Source organism: Cibotium barometz, chromosome 28 (assembly GCF_041138505.1).
Source record: "Cibotium barometz isolate CiBa-2024 chromosome 28, ASM4113850v1, whole genome shotgun sequence".
NCBI classification, from domain to species: domain Eukaryota; kingdom Viridiplantae; phylum Streptophyta; class Polypodiopsida; order Cyatheales; family Cibotiaceae; genus Cibotium; species Cibotium barometz.
This window is the reverse complement of record NC_141073.1, coordinates 6,931,039-6,949,101: the sequence shown is the minus strand read 5'-3', so window position 1 is coordinate 6,949,101 and position 18,063 is coordinate 6,931,039. Positions and strand designations below refer to the sequence as shown.

Genomic DNA, 18,063 nt, shown 5'->3' with positions numbered 1-18,063 from the left:
CGGTTGGGCCCTACTCCCTCCTCCTCTATAAACTTCCTCCTATGCCCCTTCTCTTGCCGTTGAGGTTGCTCTTGGGCTGCACACAATTGTTTGGTTGAGATCCTCACGTATCTAGCTCTTGGCCCGAGATTACTTTTTTGCCCATGTTCCCTTTTCTGTCCGAGTTTATAAAAGCCCAAATTTTAAGGGGCATCCATGTGAACGACGTTGCCCAGTCACCCCTTCAGGCGGATCATCCAACGGCTAGCATCACTTCAATAACCCCCCACCGTGGATCTCTTAAAGCTGTTCAATTGTATGTGGCACGTGTGACGCTACACCTTGAGTGTCCGACCAACAAAACGCTCTAAAACCCTTTCTGCTGCTTGGAGCCGCTGGACTGCTGATAGCAGAGAGAGACACCGAGAGAGCTTGCGAGCTATGGCGGGTGGAAAGAGCAGGAAGTTGAGGGCACCTGCGGCGCAAAGGCACGCAGGTGGGGTGGGCGGCATCCAGTTCCTGAAGGCGAAGGGCCAGCACATTCTGAAGAACCCGCTTGTGGTTCAGAGCATCGTCCAGAAGGCCGGGCTGAAGAGCACGGACGTGGTCCTGGAGATTGGTCCTGGAACGGGTAACCTCACCCTTAAGCTCCTTGAGGTCGCCAAGAAGGTCGTCGCCGTCGAGCTCGACCCTCGCATGGTTCTCGAGCTCCAGCGCCGCGTTCAGGGCACCGCCAACGCCAATAAGCTCCAGGTTTAGCTTCCTCTTTTTTCATTTGATTCCTGTCTTAATTAGTGCAGAGAAGCCCTTTTGGTCAAGCTCGTCCTCGTCGATTGTCTGTATCTTCTTGACTAGTGCAAAAGAGGCATTTAATCGCGTTCGCTTGTGTGATCCTTCGTTATGGAGGAATAATTACTGATTCAGAGAATTCATCAGATGATTAGCTAGAGATCATCAGATGATTTGGGTAATTCGTAGAGTTTTTGGAGAATTTATCAGATAATTTGGACAATCAAACAAAGACTTTGGAGAAATAACTCGTTCTTTTTATGTGCTGAATAGCAACGAAAACTCCTTTGCAGGCTAATAATCATACATCAAAGAGGATCAATCCATGAATCTGTCCAGCCCCGAGTTAAGCTGAGCAGTCTAATCCAAACCCTAGCAACGAAAACTCCTTTGCGTCTAGGCCTAGGCTTAGGTTTCTACCAAGGGGATTAAGGTTTTGTGAGTGGGCTTATGAACTTATGTCAACGACGTGTGACAATCGATTGGCATTGCCAAAGTTTATTCAACTTAATTTTAGGGATAGGGGATCTTTACATGGGCACATGTTCCTCAGTGTGGAAGGTATTGTGCAATCGCCAAGCTGATTGTGGTTGTGGCACAGAGTTCTAGCTGATCATTAGTAGGTGAGAGAATCCTATAGTTTTGTAACAGTTAATGTGGTGATAACATGGAAAAGTATAACAAACAGTAGGATGAAGTACTTGCAAAGGAGGATGGATTCACTTAGGTTAACTTGCCAAAGAGTAGGGATTGGAGCATACACAATGCAATGGAGTATCACACACATGCTAGGTTACCGTGAGAAACCTAGCTATAGTAGCAGCAGTTGTACATGGTGGTATTCTGCTGCTGCTGCTGCTCAAATAGCAAGATCATAAAAGTACTTCAGCAGATTGTGCATTATTATGCAAGAGGGGCCAGTCTTGAAATGAAGTGGTGAAGTGTGTATCACACGAGATGATAAGTAGGCCTGAGCTTGCGGAGCTCAAATGTTGCGTAAAGGTTTGATCCCTTTGGAGCTCCTGCACGTTTGGTCAAGAATAATGATGGGTGTATGCTTACAAGTTACGTGCATGGATCACAGGGCCTTAAATAAGCTTGCCAACAGAGAACATCCTTCCTCTTCCTTGCATTGATGATTTGCTAAATGTAGTGAGATTAGTTGTGTTTAGAAAATGATTTAGAAAATGGATTGAAGTCTGACTTTCATTAGGTTAGATTCATAGGATTCTAGACATTCAAAAGACAGCCTTTCGGCCTTCTGAGTTTCAAGTGATGCCATTTGCTTTGATAAATGCGGTAGTCGCTTGGATATTCGTGTATATCATGGTGCAACAAGAAGCAGCAGACGGTGGCCACACTTTAGCTGAGTCCAAGGCAGTTTTTACAGTGATTGTAGAGCGTGTATGGCTCAGACGCCCTTTGGCAGATCTTTGGTATTGGACAGCAGTGCCTTGTCTCCATCTTCATTGACAGCCAGAGTGCATTGGCTATTGCGAAGATAATAGAACGAATATAAAAGGTAGGGCAAAGAACCATCACCTAGTTCTTGCTTTTACTTGAAAAATTCAAGTAACGTCCCTCCCATGAGAGAATCCCCTACAAGCGCATGTAGTAATTCAAGGATAGATCTATCCTAGCATCTAAGAGTGTGTACTTAATGTACTACCACAATCTCTCCAGCAAATTAGCCGTGTCAACATTGCCATGTGGAAACAAGCATCCAAACTTTAGCCACATTTCTTGCCATATGCATGTCTTTGCACACTAGCCATTTGAGACGTACTATTGCACATTGCACATTCACATGCAAGGAGTAGCTCAACATGAGAAGTTGATACCTTGCTTCAAAATCTTCCTCAGTAGGTGTGTGCATAAGTTCCGATAAGGCATTGTAGATATGGTCTGTCTTGTCTTATGGGACTTAAGGGAGAAGATTCTCTCCCCCTGCCTTCTTCATGTGAAACCACCACACTAAAACATGGCATGCACTTTGTACTCGACACCCTTCAAGTTCTTTGGTCCAACAATGAGGATCCTCATCGACCACTTTCAAAATAGCCTCAAGCTCTTGTGTGGACTTGTAAAATGACAATAGCCTGTGGTCGAATAGCACTCATCCTTGAGAAGATGATCCTCATGGTTAGCTGAAGTGCGATGCTCTCTTGGTTGGTGCCAGGGTCATTCGTGCACGTCATGAATTGGCAAGACAGCAACATACAATAGCAAGGCAAAAATGTTTGTTTTGAATGTGTTGTCCAAGGCTTAGGAGTTGTGGAGGGAGAAATGAAGCCTTTGTTTTCTAACATCCACTCATCCTAGATGACAATGTCGAAAGGCCTTTTTGTCTCCTCTAGCGCACTTGGGTCGTACGATTGTACATACAATACCTGCAAAAGACAATACAAGCTTTAAGTGCACAAAGTCACTGTCCTTGGAGGTTTATATTCTCACCACAACAAAGAAGACACATATACCAAGCAAAGCAAAGAAAGTGACTTAAAATATGAAAAATACCTTTTTTGGGCCCTTAGCTTCAACGACTCCACGAACATTTCCGCTCAGTCATCCTTGGAAAGTCTTCCTGTGAAGAAAATGGTTTTGTCACTGTCCTCGCTCATGTTATCGAAAGGTAAAAGTAGTGCTTGCACATTTACCTTGTATGCACAATTGGCAAGACATCGTTTGAACTTCCTTAGGGATCGTGAAAAACCTGAAGGTGACAAGATCGTGAAAAACCTGAAGGTGACAAGATCCAACGGTGAGGCACTTTGCATGTGGAAGCTTTCTTGCTATGGTGACATCCTTGCTACATGCCGACATGTACCGACATCAAACAAATCATCCATGCAAGACTGAAGCACTTGTGGATGCAAATGCAAATGATTCAAATCATTGCGAGAGCCGAAAGATGACCCTCGTGATGTGCATGCAAGATGATGGACACATTATCCAGCCCATCAACATACTCAACTTGCAACTTGAAGGGGAATCCACACTTCTTCGACATTCTTAATCTTCGCATGTGAGCTCCCTTTTGGCAGCCAACTCTACCATGTCTCTACACACGACAATGTGGCTTATATGTTCACAAAGGCTCTCTCATGAGGAAAGTTAGAATTTTTTCCATAAAGCTTTGGACTTGCTACCATTTGGAGATTGATTAGCCACATGATCCATGGATATGTTCCCATCATCACTCCAAGGGGGATTTGTAGCCATTTATATGGTAGTGATGTGTAAATGCATGCTAATAATGGGCTAGGACACTTTTTTTCTTCCTTAAGAGGGTTTTTTCCCTGAGCATGTGTACACATATTATGTGTGAGGGTGTAAGTGACTTTATGTCACTTCACTTGTACTTCACTCATTCTCATCAATCTACTTTGAGTGTTGTGCTTCTTTGTATCTTTGCTTACTTGTTGCATTTGTGTGTGTGCTTTGCTACCTTTGTCTCCACTCCAACAATAATTGTTGTTTTGTTAGAGCTTATTACTTTTGATCTTCCTCTCTAGCAAGTGGCAGGCAGCACGTACCTTGGAACAAAGTGGTTTTAAGTTATGTGGGTTTTTAACTTGAACATTTGGGCAAATAAGTAATATAGCTGTAGTAATTTTTTTTTTTCCGAGAAAAGATCCTTTCATTAGTTATGTAGAAAACGCCCGAAGGGCTACAAAAGAGATCTCTCCTGCTCCTAACAGAGAGAAGAGCAGTGAATACATCATGGCAGCCCGGGAGACTCTCCCTAGGTGCTGCAAAATACAAGCTTCAGTCTAAAGGACTGAGCGGCTAAATCATACAATGGGGGGGGGAAAGAGCCAAACAGGTGGCCTGTAGTGCCAACGGGGGGATCCCGTGTGTAGGGTGTAGAACGGGCCGCAGCGCCAAGTGGTATGAAAGGCCTGGCGCCGTAAGATCGCCTCATCCGAGTCTCCCCGGATGCGGTCGTACTGTCCTCGCAGGGTGTGGATCAACTCCTGCCAAATCCCCCGAACAGTCTCTGCTGGTGGCTCTAATCTCCCCTCAAAGGCCGTAAAGCACCGGGCCCTCCAGGTGAACCAGATGGTGAGGCTGCTGAGGAGCTCCCATCGTAAATCCCTCTCCTGTGTCCAGCTGGCGGACGAGAAATCCGGTGCCGGAACCAGGCGAGGCTGGCCCCTAATAAATCTGATGGCCTGACTGCCCTGCTCCATCTCATAGCCCATAGCAGGCCCTGACGAAGTCGACTAAGCAGCGGCACCCCACGTAAACATACCCTCTGGAGAGAGGGGGGCCAGAATACGCAGCATCCGCAGCCAAATCTGCTGTGCCTGAGGGCAGTCCCAAAGGCAGTGTCTCTGTGTCTCCATAGGGTGGCCGCATCGGACGCAGGCCGCCGGAAGACCGCTGTAAACAAGCCAAGTGCCAACTGCTGAGCCCCTGTGGGCGACCAGCCACTGAAAAACCGAGATCCTGCGGGCCTGTCGACTAGCCCAGAGCCGAGCCCAGAAATCCTCCAGGAACTCCTGTGATAGTCCCTGCAATCGCCAATGCCCCGCTGCCGCTGGAGAAACCGTCCTCCTCGCCGTCAAAATATGCCGTCCCAGCCGAACAGTATACTGGAAAAATGTGATCTCTGTGGCCTCAAGGGATGCATAAGGATCATGCCACTCGTACTCTCCGGGGTCCCACTGTAGCCGGGCCAAGGGGCGCGCTGCATATGCCCATATGCGCCAATCCGGGAGCACGTCAGCAGGGTCGGGGTCAATATGCCACTTCCGAGAAGCGGCAGCCACTACCCGAATCCTCTGAAAGGTGCACTCTGCAACCAAAGGCGACTCCACCTCCACTCTCTGGAGTCTGCCCTCATCCTGAATCTCATAATAGAGGCATCTGCCATCCTCAGTGCTAGCTCTGACAGCAATCAGGATCTCCAACTGCGTAAAGGCGCCCATCCACCGTGGGGCCACTGGCTCGAGAGGTGTGAACCACTCCTCTGAAAGTGCCTCCTGAATATCATCCCTCATAATCAACCCCCCTCTGAAGTGACTCAGCCTCTCCACCTGGGTCTCCTCTGGTAGACTGCAGAAAGCCTGCCAGTCTCCAAAACTACGAGCTGGGCCTGCCGCTAAAGGTCCCCAGGCTAGACGAGGCCGAGAACCCAGCATATGACCCTGCTCTGTACGAACCGCTGGGCTCCAGATGAGCGGCTGCCTGGCCCGCTCCTCAACACAAGAAGGAGGCCGCTGAGAGAGCCCCGGTCTCAGCAGCTCCCAAGCTCTCAGGATACTCAAAGCAAATCTGTCCTCCCATGTTGGAGGAGAATGACTCAAACACAAGAGCCTTAGCCAAGGAAGTGCAGAGGAGATAGAGAAGAGTGAGAGTGAGAGAGAGAGAGAGAACTCACACAATGCTCAAGAATATCTTGAATGTCTTATTGAGGCTCAAGGGAGACCTCGTATTTATAGTAATACAAGGGTATGGGCGGGCGCCCAACTTATGGGGCGCCCGGCGGACCAAATACAAAGAATGCCTTTACAAGGCCCAAATGAGGGCCAAATGTACAAGTAAATATATGGCCGCGAAGCTCTCGACAAGAGCTACGCGATGATCAAGGTCTGGAGGCGAAACTGGGACTTTATACCCAACAACCTCCCACTTAAAGGGCCAGTGAAGCTCCTCTAAGCTATGTAACTCCCACCCGCTGTAGACACATATCAAGCTGTGCTTTTGGCAAACTTTTGGTGAGAGCATCTGCAGGGTTCTCATGAGTGCCAATCTTGACCAAACTGATCAAGCCATCATCTAGCACCTGTCTGATGAAGTGATACCGTACATCAATGTGTTTGGTACGAGCATGAAACATGGCATTCTTAGCCAGGTATATGGCACTCTGGCTATCACAACCAAGGACCGGAGCCCTCTCTGGCAATCCAAACTCTGTGACAAGGCGTGCTAACCAAATGGCCTCCTTAGAAGCCTCTGTGACGGAGATGTACTCGGCCTCAGTAGTAGAAAGTGCTACTATCCTCTGGAGTCTAGAGCACCAAGAAACAGCACCACCTGCAAGAGTATAGATGTACCCACTAGTAGACTTGCGGGTATCAGAATCACCTGCCATGTCTGAATCACAATAACCCTGCACCTCAAGTGGACCTTTACCATACATAAGGCATTTCTTCTGTGTCCCCTTCAAGTACCTCAAAATAGACTTTATAGCATCCCAATGTGCTTTGCCCGGGTTGGACATAAAACGACTGACTACTCCCACTGAATGAGCAATGTCTGGCCGTGTAGCAACCATAGCATACATAAGAGATCCACAAGCAGAAGCATAAGGGATCCCACGCATAGTATTGGCTGCATCATCATCTTTTGGGCAATCATCCTTGGATAGTTTAACATAGGGCTGCAATGGAGCACCCAAAGGCTTAGAATCAGCCATGTTAAATCTATCAAGGACTTTCTGGATATACTTCTCCTGTGAGAGGAAAAGCAACTTCTGTGCTCTGTCCCGTCTAATCCGAAGACCCAAAATATGTTCAGCTGAACCCAAGTCCTTCATAGCAAAAGCTGACTTCAGCTGGTCCTTAAGAGCTTCCAAAATGCTCTTATTCTTCCCTGCAAGAAGCATGTCATCAACATACAGCACAAGTATCACTGGGCTGCCATCTGCATCAGTTTTAGTATACAAGCAATGATCTGCATGGCTACGATTAAACTTTTGGTTAAGCATGAAAGCATCAAACTTTTTGTACCACTGCCTCGGGGCTTGTTTCAGCCCATAGAGACTGCGCTTCAGCTTACAAACCAGATGTTCTTTGCCAGGAATGACAAAGCCTTCAGGCTGCTTCATATACAGCTCTTCATCTAAATCACCATGTAAGAAAGCTGTCTTTACATCCATCTGATACAGTTCTAAATCCAAAACAGCAGTGAGAGCAAACAAAACACGAAGGGTGGTCATTTTGACCACAGGAGAGAAGACCTCCTGAAAATCAATCCCTTCCTTCTGAGCATAGCCCTTAGCAACAAGGCGGGCTTTATACTTAGGCTGGCCGTCAACTGTCTTGACTTTGTACACCCACTTGTTAGGAATAGCCTTCCTTCCTTTGGGCAACTCAACCAAGTCCCAAGTGTCATTTGCATGTAGAGACTTAATCTCCTCCTGCATAGCATGCTCCCACTTGTTTCGGAGTTCACAAGACTTAGCCTCTTTGAAAGTAAGAGGCTCACCCTCATCTGTAAGCAAAACATGTTGCAAAGAGGGATCAAAACGCTGAGGTTCCCTCCGAAAGCGAGTAGACCTCCGTACCCAATGATCATTGGCTGGTTGGGGGTCAATATCGGGAGGAATCATAATTTCAGCATCAAAAGGCTGCGGGTTTTCACGAACAGCCTGATTTTCAGCATATAGGGGTTGCTGCCCTACACCTCCAGGAGCATGAAGCGGCTGTCCAACCTCTTCTGGCTCAAATATCACGGACTCATTATCTTCAGCCCTTTGTGAAGCATCCTGGGGCTCATTTTCAGCATCAATGGGTGGCTGCCCTTGCTGAAATTTGACCTTTTTCTGATCACCATGAGAGGCACAAACATTACGGAGCAGCTTTGCCTCATAAAATACAACATCCCGGCTGCGAACCACTTTGTTGGTTGATGGCAACCACACACGGTAGCCCATCTCACCTTCATCACCGTAGCCAACGAAGGTGCCCTTCTCGGACTTAGCATCAAGCTTGTTCCGGTCTTCCTTGCGGATATGCACATATGCATCACAACCAAAGATGCGTAAGTGGGCATATGAGGACGGTTTGCCAGACCAAACCTCCTCAGGGATTCCACCTTTCAAAGCTGTGTGTGGAGATCGATTGCAAACATGAACTGCAGTTTTCAAGGCTTCTCCCCAAAAATCCTGAGAGAGATTAGCTGTGGACAGCATGCATCGAATTCTTTCACACAGTGTACGATTATACCTTTCAGCCACACCATTTGAAGAGGGACTATAGGGGGGTGTAAGTTCCCTCTTAATGCCATTATCATCACAAAATTTCTGAAATTTAGTACTAACAAACTCACCCCCATTGTCAGTGCGTAAGCATTTAATCTTCACTCCTGTTTGAGTATGAACAAATGCATAAAACTTTTGAAATGCAGCAAAAGCATCATCCTTAGATTTCAACAAAGTGATCCATACTTTTCGTGAGTGATCATCCACAAAAGACACAAAGTACTTTGAACCACCTTTAGATTTAATGGGCATGCTGCATATGTCAGAGTGGACCAAGTCCAACTTTTCAGCCTTGCGAGAGGCACGAGAGGAGTAAGAACTCCTATTCTGTTTCCCATACAAGCAATCATTACAAAAATCAAGCTTGCTTCCTTTTGCATCAAACTTGTTCAAAGAGGACAAAATGGAGAGACCCTTATGGCTCATGTGGCCAAGTCTCTTATGCCAAAGCTCCATGTGGGAGCGTACCTCTGCAAAAGCAATAAACTTACCAGACAAAGCCTGACCATGAAGGCTATATAATGTTCCTTTCTTGCATCCTTTTGTAATCAGCCTTGTGCCTTTGGTCAATTTCCATGTGCCATTTCCAAATATGGCCGTGTATCCCAAGGCATCAAGCTGGCCCACAGATAGGAGACTGGTTTTCAAACCAGGCACATACCTCACATTTGGCAGCACAAACTCACTACCATCCTGCAAAGTCAAATTCACGGTGCCCATACCTTCAATATTGCAAGCATGATCATTCCCCAAGAACACCTTTCCTCGGGAGCCTGCAGTGAAAGTTGCAAAACACTCCTTGATAGGAGTTACATGAAAAGAGGCACCTGTGTCAATAATCCAAGTCTGTGAAAGCACATCAGATTCATACATCAAGGCATGAATAACATCTGGTTCTGTGACATGCAAGTTATGAACATCAAGTGCAGAAAAAACACATAGCACATCATCTGAGTCAGACAGTTCCTCTATGACAACACCAGAGGCCACATTGGCCTTGCTCTTGTCCTTTTCGAACTCTTCTGCTTTGCTGGAATTACTCTCTTTTTCCTTCTTTTTGTCATTTGAATGACTGGATTTCTTCTTCCGGTCTTGCTCCATCTTGTAAAATTTGCAATCTGGCTTCTTGTGGCCTTTACGACCACACTGGTAGCATGTAACATCAGACTGCTGGCCCTTGCTCTTGCTTCTACCCTTTGAATTGGTAGTAGTATTTCCCCGCTTGGTCGTCCTCCCTCGTGAGACATTTGCAGAACCGCTAGTCTCTGAGGTCTTCCTCCGGATATCTTCATTGAGAATAGCACCCCTGACTCCATCAAAAGTTAGGTTGGGATTTGTCCCAAGTGACACCACAAGTGTTTCCCAAGAGTCAGGCAAAGTAGTGAGCAAAAAGATAGCTTTCAACTTATCATCAAAAGCAGGCAATCCAGAATCCTGCATCTGATTAAGCACCCCTGTGAAAGTAGTAATATGCTCTACTGCATTCTTAGAATCATCAAGTTGCATATTCATGAGTTTCCTGATGAGATGTACCTGGTTCACTGGCGTGGTGATCTCATAGGTGCTTCTCAGCTTCTCCCAGACGGCATAGGCTGTTGTCAGCCCTTTGAGGTCTACAAGAACCTCATCAGCAACAGCCATCTGGAGATAGGCAACGGCCTTTCTGTTCAGGATTCCCCATTCATCATCTGTCATAGCAGCGGGTTTGAACTGCTCAAGTGCAGTATCACATTCCCGCAGATAGAGGATATTCTGAATCCTCACCTTCCAAAGATCAAACCCAGTGCCTGCAAACTTCTTAATCTCTAGTAGACCCTTAAGATCACTTGTAGACGCCATGACTTATCAAACTGACACTTCAGAAAGTAAGTAATAGCAAGATGTTATGTACCAGATATGGGTTGACTGTAGGATGCTCGTAGATTGATGAAACAACTTCAAGTGAAGGTGACGGCGGAAGAGAATCACCGGATGTCGATGTAAACTCGCCGAGGGGCAGAAAGTTGCTGTCTTTGGTGTTGCTCGAAGATCCTGTCTGCTGGAGGCAGAGACGGCTGCTGCTAGTGGCCGTGGGACTGCTGGCTGCAGCCCGGACTGTTTGCTGGTGGCCTTGGGGCTGCTGGCTGCAGCGTTGGCTGCTGCTGGTGGTCGTGGGGCTGCTGGCTGCAGCCCTAGCTGCTGCTGGTAGTCGTGGGGCTGCTGGCTGCAGCCCTAGCTGCTGGCTGATGGCAGCCGTACAGCAGGCAGAGAACAAGACCACAGAAACGCTGCTGTTTACAGCAGCGCAGCACCAAAAAACGCAGCACAGAAACGCAGCAATGGAGAGCAAAAAAAAACGCAGCACAAGGGGCAGCAAGGGATAGAAGAAACGCAGCACAAGGGGGCAGCAGAGGGAGAGAAAAAAAAACGCAGCACTCTAGAAAGAAAAACGCACCATCTTGATGATAAAAAGGGAGGTGTTTGACGCGAAAAACGCAGACGATCCCGTAGTCAAGTGGTGGAAGACACCTCTAACTCCATAGCTTCTGCATACAGCTTCCCTCCATAGCTCTGATACCAGTTGTTGGAGGAGAATGACTCAAACACAAGAGCCTTAGCCAAGGAAGTGCAGAGGAGATAGAGAAGAGTGAGAGTGAGAGAGAGAGAGAGAACTCACACAATGCTCAAGAATATCTTGAATGTCTTATTGAGGCTCAAGGGAGACCTCGTATTTATAGTAATACAAGGGTATGGGCGGGCGCCCAACTTATGGGGCGCCCGGCGGACCAAATACAAAGAATGCCTTTACAAGGCCCAAATGAGGGCCAAATGTACAAGTAAATATATGGCCGCGAAGCTCTCGACAAGAGCTACGCGATGATCAAGGTCTGGAGGCGAAACTGGGACTTTATACCCAACACTCCCATCCTCTACTGAGGCCTGTCCTCCTCATCTCTATGAAGATCCAGCGAATCTCTGGTGCCCAAGTACCCCCTGCAGGAGGCGCCCGGGCCTGCAGTCGCTGCAAGAGGAGCTCTTTCCAAGGCTCCGCGCCTGGAAGCAACCCCCGAACAATAAGCTTCCCCAATAAGGCTCTACTCTGATCGACTGGATCTATAATGCCCAAACCGCCCTGAGCCAGCGGAAGTGTAATAACTGCCCATGCAACCTTTGCCCGAGCTGGCTGACCGTCCCGCCCAGACCACAGAAAGTTCCTGATCAGCCTCTGTACCTGGCTGATGCAAGAGCTCGAGAAAATCCAGCAAGACGTAATGTACCACATAGTCGCTAACAGCACCTGATTTGCCACCACCACCCTCCCAGCCAAGGATAGTCGAGCTGTACTCCAATACAATAGCTTCTTCCGAATGCTCAGAAGAAGCGGGGCAATCTGCTGCTCTGGTGACAAATCCAGGCCAATCTGGCATCCCAAATACCGCACTGCTGTGCCGGGAGGAATCCATCTAAAACCGGGGTCCGGACTCCATGCCGGAGTGGGAGCACTACTGATCCAAAAGGCCACTGTCTTGCGCCAATTGATCAATGCTCCCGAAGCTGCACTAAAAACCTGGAGCGACTGCTCAGCCCGAATAAGATTGGCCTCTTGGCCATGCAAAAATAAGCCCGTGTCGTCTGCAAACTCAGCATCAAGCAAATCCTCCCCCCGGACTGGGAGCTGAAGTCCTCTCAAACCAACCTCCTCTGCCGTCAAATACATACTCATAGCCTCCGCAAAGAAGAGAAAAAGGAAAGGGGCGAGAGGACACCCCTGACGGACTGATCTGGTCAGCTCAAAACTCGGCCCCCGACCTCCTGCAATCAGCACCTGGCTGCGAGCTGTGGAATACAAAGCTGCCACCCCTCTGATCCATCCTGGCTCAAAGCCCAGGCGAAGCATAGTGCCCTCTAAGAATCCCCAATCAACTCTATCGTATGCCTTCTCAAAATCGAGAAGCATCACGACCAAGTCCTCGCCAAGAAACCTAGCTCGGGCCGTCGCCTCCCAGAAAGTAAAGATGTTGTCAAGGATACTGCGCTCCTTGACAAATCCTGTCTGAGTAGCATGAATCAACTCCCCCAGGAAGGGCTGGATCCTCAAACTCAAGGCCTTTGCCAAGACCTTGTAGACAGTATTGAGGATCGTAATAGGCCTCCAATGCCGAATATCATCTGATACTCCCTCGCCCTTGGGGATAAGATAGATCAAGCCCTCTGAAAAGCTCTGCGGCATCACCCCAGTGTCCAAAACATGCTGAAAGCCCCTGCGGAGGCCTGGCCCCAAAAGGTCCCAATAGCGCATAAAAAAGGCCGGCGTCAGTCCGTCCTCCCCTGGGCAACTATGTCGCGGTAGGACCCTCAAGGCCTCGGCAAGCTCAATCTCTGACAGAGGCGCACCTAGAACTGTGCGCATATGGTCTGTGACCCTCCTCTGCACATGGGCCCACACAGTCTGTCTGCATACATCTCGATCCTCAGTGGCTGGCTCCGCTGAAAGCAAGTCACTATAAAAGCAGTGGCAATGGCTCTGATCTCCCCGAGCTCAGTAGCTATCGATCCATCCGGTCTACCAAGCTGGCGAACCCCTGCTCGCGCATGACGGGGTCCAGTGATCTCAAAAAACTCCCCAGTCACTCTATCACCAAGCTGCGTCCACTGAGAGGCCTGACGACGATAGTAAAACTCATGTCTCTGCTCCTCTGCCTCTCTAACCTCCTTGCGTGCCTGGCTCAGCTGGGACGCCACCCACTCACATGCTGGCTGCTGCTCCTGAAGGCGCTGTAGCGAAGCAAGGCTGCGTCTCAGCCGTTGCTCCCGCTCGCGAATCTCTCCCAGTCGTGTCAAAGCTGCAGCGTGCAGAAAAGAGCTAAGATCAATGAGCTGTAGTAATTTTAGTATCCGAGTGTTGCTTGAGAATGACCTCCCAGTCTTCTGTTGCTGCTTCTCTTTGTTATTCTCTTGCACTTACCCAGATAGGCCTTACATAGATAAAGCTGGTGGCTTTCCAGAGTAAGTGACCTGCAACACATCTACAAAGTTTTGGATGCCCCTCAAACCTTTTTTTGGGAGTTAAATTATTTTAGTGCTACCTTTCTTGCATAATAAATGCTCTATTTTATTTCAGTTATACAGTTCAGTTGAAGATGTTGATGTATGTGATTTTTTTCTCATTCTATGATGATTGCCGGTTGTTCCAGGTTATACAAGGGGACATCCTTAAGACAGAGCTGCCCTACTTTGATGTGTGTGTGGCTAACATCCCATACCAGATATCATCTCCTATTACATTCAAGCTGCTCTCACACAGGCCTATATTTCGTTGTGCCGTCATCATGTTCCAAAGAGAGTTTGCCATGCGCCTTGTCGCCAAGCCAGGAGATTCTCTCTATTGCAGGCTCTCTGTCAACACCCAGCTGCTTTCTAGAGTCTACCATCTTTTGAAGGTGAATAAGAATAACTTCAGGCCTCCCCCTAAAGTAGACTCTTCTGTTGTTCGCATAGAGCCTTGCAACCCCCTCCCTCCCATCAGTTTCAAGGAGTGGGATGGCTTGATCAGGCTATGCTTCAGCCGCAAGAACAAGACACTGGGTGCAATTTTTCGACAGAAGAATGTGCTTTCATTGATTAATAAGAATTTCAAGACCTTTCAAGCCTTGCAAGAAGCTAGTGTACAAGTCGGTGATGCAGATGCTGCAATGCTTGGGGATACCACTGATGATGCATGCATGGCCATGGATGTAGTTGAAGCTAAGGAGATGGACACTGGAGAAGACAAAGACATGGAATTGGATGATGATGATGATGATAATGAGATGCAAGGGACTTCACAGTTCAAGGCTAATGTTTTGAAAGTTTTAAAAGTAGGCAACTTTGAGGACAAACGATCCTCAAAGCTTGCACAGGAGGATTTTTTGATGCTTTTGTCCATGTTCAATAAGGAAGGAATCCATTTTGCTTAGCTTTTATTTGTGTATGTGAAAGTACAATATATTGCTTGCGTGTAACCTGAATCGCACACAAAGAAGTTGAATGTGGATAATTCTTGAGACTCGTGTTTTTAGGCCTCAAAGCAAGGTGCCCGTTCAGACTTGGGGGGAACATTTGAGCATGATACAATCTGGTTGAAGATGAAAATGACAACTCTTGCTTGACTTTGTCAAATGGCGATGCAATGGTGGGGGATTGTCTCTAATTTAAATTCTCATCCATGGGGTTTTTGTCAATTGATATGCAATCCATGTCTAATGCCTGTTGTGGATTGACTGCTTTTGGTACAATCTATATTTCACTAAGGGGAGCTCAAGAGAGTATGGAGGTAAAAAAAATCTTTTTTCCAAAAAATTGATGTGAAATGGTTCGCCACTCATTGGGTGCATATGTTTAAATGTGCAATGCATGAAACCAAATTAAATGTATTGGAACTACTGTCTTATAAAATGATTGTAGATTTGTGATCTACAGCTAAAGGTGGAGTTTGTGGAGGATCAGTTTATGCAACTTTGTTGGATCTGTTAACAAGCGCAGCGCACAAAAATTACTCGATCTATCATCATTTGTAGCCTTCTCTCTAAGTTCATACTACTATGATGCCAATTTTCAAAACATTTCTTGAGAAGAAGTCATAGATGTTCCTCGTCTAAGCACACATCCTTGCCAGATTAATTAGTAGGCAACTCCTCTTATTGTCTTGTTGCACCATTTGGAAGAACATGTTACATACATGACAACACAATTGATCCCTTACAAAACTGATTGCAAGCACAAAGCTCGTGACTAGTATCAAAGTTATTTAATAATATAGTCTAGCTGGTGTGGTGTAGCTACGAGAGAGAATTTCCAATACAGTAATGTGTCATTCTTTGGCCATTGAATGCTTTTATCATAAAAACAAACAATTACGTTGACCCAACAGCACTCTGCTGGTCATCAGGTGTCCAGTGTCGTCGAGATACCACCATCATTGGGACTTTCAGCATTGACATACTGGCCTCCCACATTATATTTTCCAATGGCATCTTTAAGTTTTTGCAACTGGAAAAGCAGAGAGGCATGGTGAGACATGGGAATCTAGCTAGCCACATAAATCTTTCCTCAATAAAATAAGAAACATACATAAACTAAACCTTTGGGCAAAAAAAGCTGCAAAAAGTTTGCAAGAATATATCCCCCACCTTTGTGATGGAGCAAGAGAATGACTCCAGCTGCTCAGGTGAGCCTCGGTAAAAGTGGAAGTAAGGAAGTACTTTGATGTTTAGACTCTTACAAAGCGCTTTGTTCTCATCAAAGTTTACTTTAACAAACACAATATCTTGGTTTTCGGCTGCTAGCTTGCATAGCTGCCAAACAATACATTACCCTCTTTGGAGTTGTCCTTTTCATCTCGTGTCTTAAAAAAAATGTTTCTTAATTTCTCATAAACATGCATGTTTTCTTTAGCAAATCCAGTATTGAAGCATTGGCTATTAAGGTCAGGGGCATACCTTTGGATACAATGCTCTGCACGAGCCGCACCAAGAAGCAAAGAACTCCACAACCACTAATTTGCCTTCGGCAGCTGCAACAACATCTGTGAGCTCCTGTGCGGAGTGCACATCCCTCAAAGTAGCACCTAAATCTCTTTCCCACCATTTCACTCCATCATCAGGTGCTGCTGATGATCGATCCTGGAAACCAAGCACGATAGAAGACCATCAATGGCATGTTTTGAGTAAGATAAAACTGCTTCATGCAAATTGCCCTTGATGCAAGCTGCATCTGAAGGATGACTCTAGGTTGCCAGACCACAGTAGCTCGAAAAAATCATGGCCTCGCCAAGCCGTGCATATGATTGCAAAGCCTATACCAAGGTGACAAGTTTGAAGTACCTGTAGCAACATACATCTACTACAAAGAAGTTTTGAGGACTTGAGACGTGATAGAAACCCAGAATGATGGCCATGTATGAATATGTGATTACAATGAGGTCAACAAGTTTTTATACCGTGTGAAATACATGTCATAAAGGGCACCATGGTCTCTGGTGGAGCCAAAATTGCATTTGCAATAAACTTCACGGCGTCTATATACAATGTGGATATACATACATACATGTGTTTATAACAAAAGTGTGTATATGCAGACGTAGGGATTCTGAAATTGCTGGTTTCTCAATATGAAGCCAAAGTGCAAATGTGTGTATACAAACATACATGACACACACAAGCATATGTAAACATACGCATACATACATTCATGCACATTAAAACTTTGGTGAAGTGCATTTGGAAAAGCAAATTGGTGCAGCAGCTTTGCAATAGCACCCTGTGTAACCAAGGGTTCAATGATGCTATATATTCTGCGAGGGGTTAATAAGAACCTGGAGTTCAGTTTGTGCCCGAGGGACTCCTTTCCAGCCTCTGTCTGTTGTGATTGCCGCTTCATTGCTGGTGAAGGGGCTGAGATGACACGATATCAGGCGGCCAGATGCAGAATGTGAGCCAAAATTCCCTGAAAACGAGAGCGCTGCAGATGCCGACATTCTTCTTGTTGAAGGCGGAAACGGAGGAGATGCCAAAGAATGGCTATGGCAGAGCGTGCTTTGAAGCGTTTCTGCCATGGATTCAGTGACCTTAAAGCTCTGAAAAACTCTAAAACTCACTTCAGAAAGCCCCGGAGAGCTTAACCCTAATCCTGGGAACTCAGAAAACCCTGATCCTCGGAGTCTGCTAGCAAGCAACAAAGAACTTACAAAACCCTAAATTTCAGAACGAACCATAGAATCTCTGTGTTAACATGCACAGTGGCCTTCACTGGAGATTTTTGAATGTTGGGTTGTCCGATTCGAAACCGCGTGGAGAATTTGCATCAGATTTCTCAACCACGAAAATAAAGCCAAATATCGTGTCACGTGACTAAGATTATCGTGTAACGCTGAAATTTGAAGCCGCTATTTTAGAGACGGACTTTAAAAAAGAGAGTTGCAAAACAATCCCCCTAATTTTAAAAAACCTTTAAACTTGCACATAAATAGAGACATTTAGATAAAATTGAAGATCAAGGTAATTTAATTTATGGGCCTTCAAATTGAAGGATAGTGTAGGTATTTTAATTTGTCCCCAATACACACCAATGGTGTGGTAGCTCTCTCGCCTGTTTACGATAAAAGAGCCATCTATAGCAGCCTACCCAAATGTTGGGCACCATTGAAAATAGTGTTGCCTAGATAGATTATGGCAACAACTCTTGAGACTTGGACCAAGTACAAATTCAATTAACAATAAACTCAACCACCATAAACCTTGTTGTAGACCTCTTGAGGGTTGCCATGCCCGTTTTTGGACATTTCAACC

The 18,063-nt window shown here is 46.4% G+C and overlaps 2 protein-coding genes across 4 annotated transcripts; one reads left to right on the top strand and one right to left on the bottom strand.

Annotated features, from left to right (window-relative positions):
• Positions 1 to 362: 362 nt before the first annotated feature.
• Positions 363 to 14,700, top strand: LOC147622435 (ribosomal RNA small subunit methyltransferase-like). The gene is made up of 2 exons (XM_086821996.1): positions 363 to 732; positions 13,933 to 14,700. The coding sequence occupies exons 1-2, from the start codon at positions 421 to 423 to the stop codon at positions 14,692 to 14,694; spliced, it is 1,074 nt and encodes a 357-aa protein (XP_086678122.1). The 5' UTR covers positions 363 to 420; the 3' UTR covers positions 14,695 to 14,700.
• Positions 14,701 to 15,505: 805 nt separating this feature from the next.
• On the bottom strand, positions 15,506 to 17,627 carry LOC147622434 (thioredoxin-like 2-1, chloroplastic). 3 transcript variants are annotated; one of them, XM_086821997.1, is made up of 5 exons: positions 17,487 to 17,626; positions 17,091 to 17,351; positions 16,216 to 16,398; positions 15,907 to 16,071; positions 15,506 to 15,766 (listed from the first exon to the last, which is right to left on the bottom strand). In XM_086821997.1, the coding sequence occupies exons 1-5, from the start codon at positions 17,487 to 17,489 to the stop codon at positions 15,662 to 15,664; spliced, it is 717 nt and encodes a 238-aa protein (XP_086678123.1). In that variant the 5' UTR covers positions 17,490 to 17,626; the 3' UTR covers positions 15,506 to 15,661. The 3 variants fall into 3 exon arrangements, with proteins under 3 accessions (XP_086678123.1, XP_086678125.1, XP_086678124.1); XM_086821999.1 differs by lacking the exon at positions 15,907 to 16,071 and having other exon boundaries at positions 17,487 to 17,627; XM_086821998.1 differs by having other exon boundaries at positions 17,091 to 17,602.
• Between the last annotated feature and the right edge of the window lie 436 nt (positions 17,628 to 18,063).

Bases quoted from the DNA above. Each gene is read 5' to 3' on its own strand.
- LOC147622435 (XM_086821996.1), top strand. From the start codon at position 421: ATGGCGGGTGGAAAGAGCAGGAAGTTGAGGGCACCTGCGGCGCAAAGG. The intron at 733-13,932 runs GTTTAGCTTCCT...CGGTTGTTCCAG, and splicing joins CCAACGCCAATAAGCTCCAG to GTTATACAAGGGGACATCCT.
- LOC147622434 (XM_086821997.1), bottom strand. The intron at 16,399-17,090 runs GTTCTTATTAAC...CTTGGTTTCCAG, and splicing joins GGGCACAAACTGAACTCCAG to GATCGATCATCAGCAGCACC. The intron at 16,072-16,215 runs GTATGCCCCTGA...ATTGTTTGGCAG, and splicing joins GCAGAGCATTGTATCCAAAG to CTATGCAAGCTAGCAGCCGA.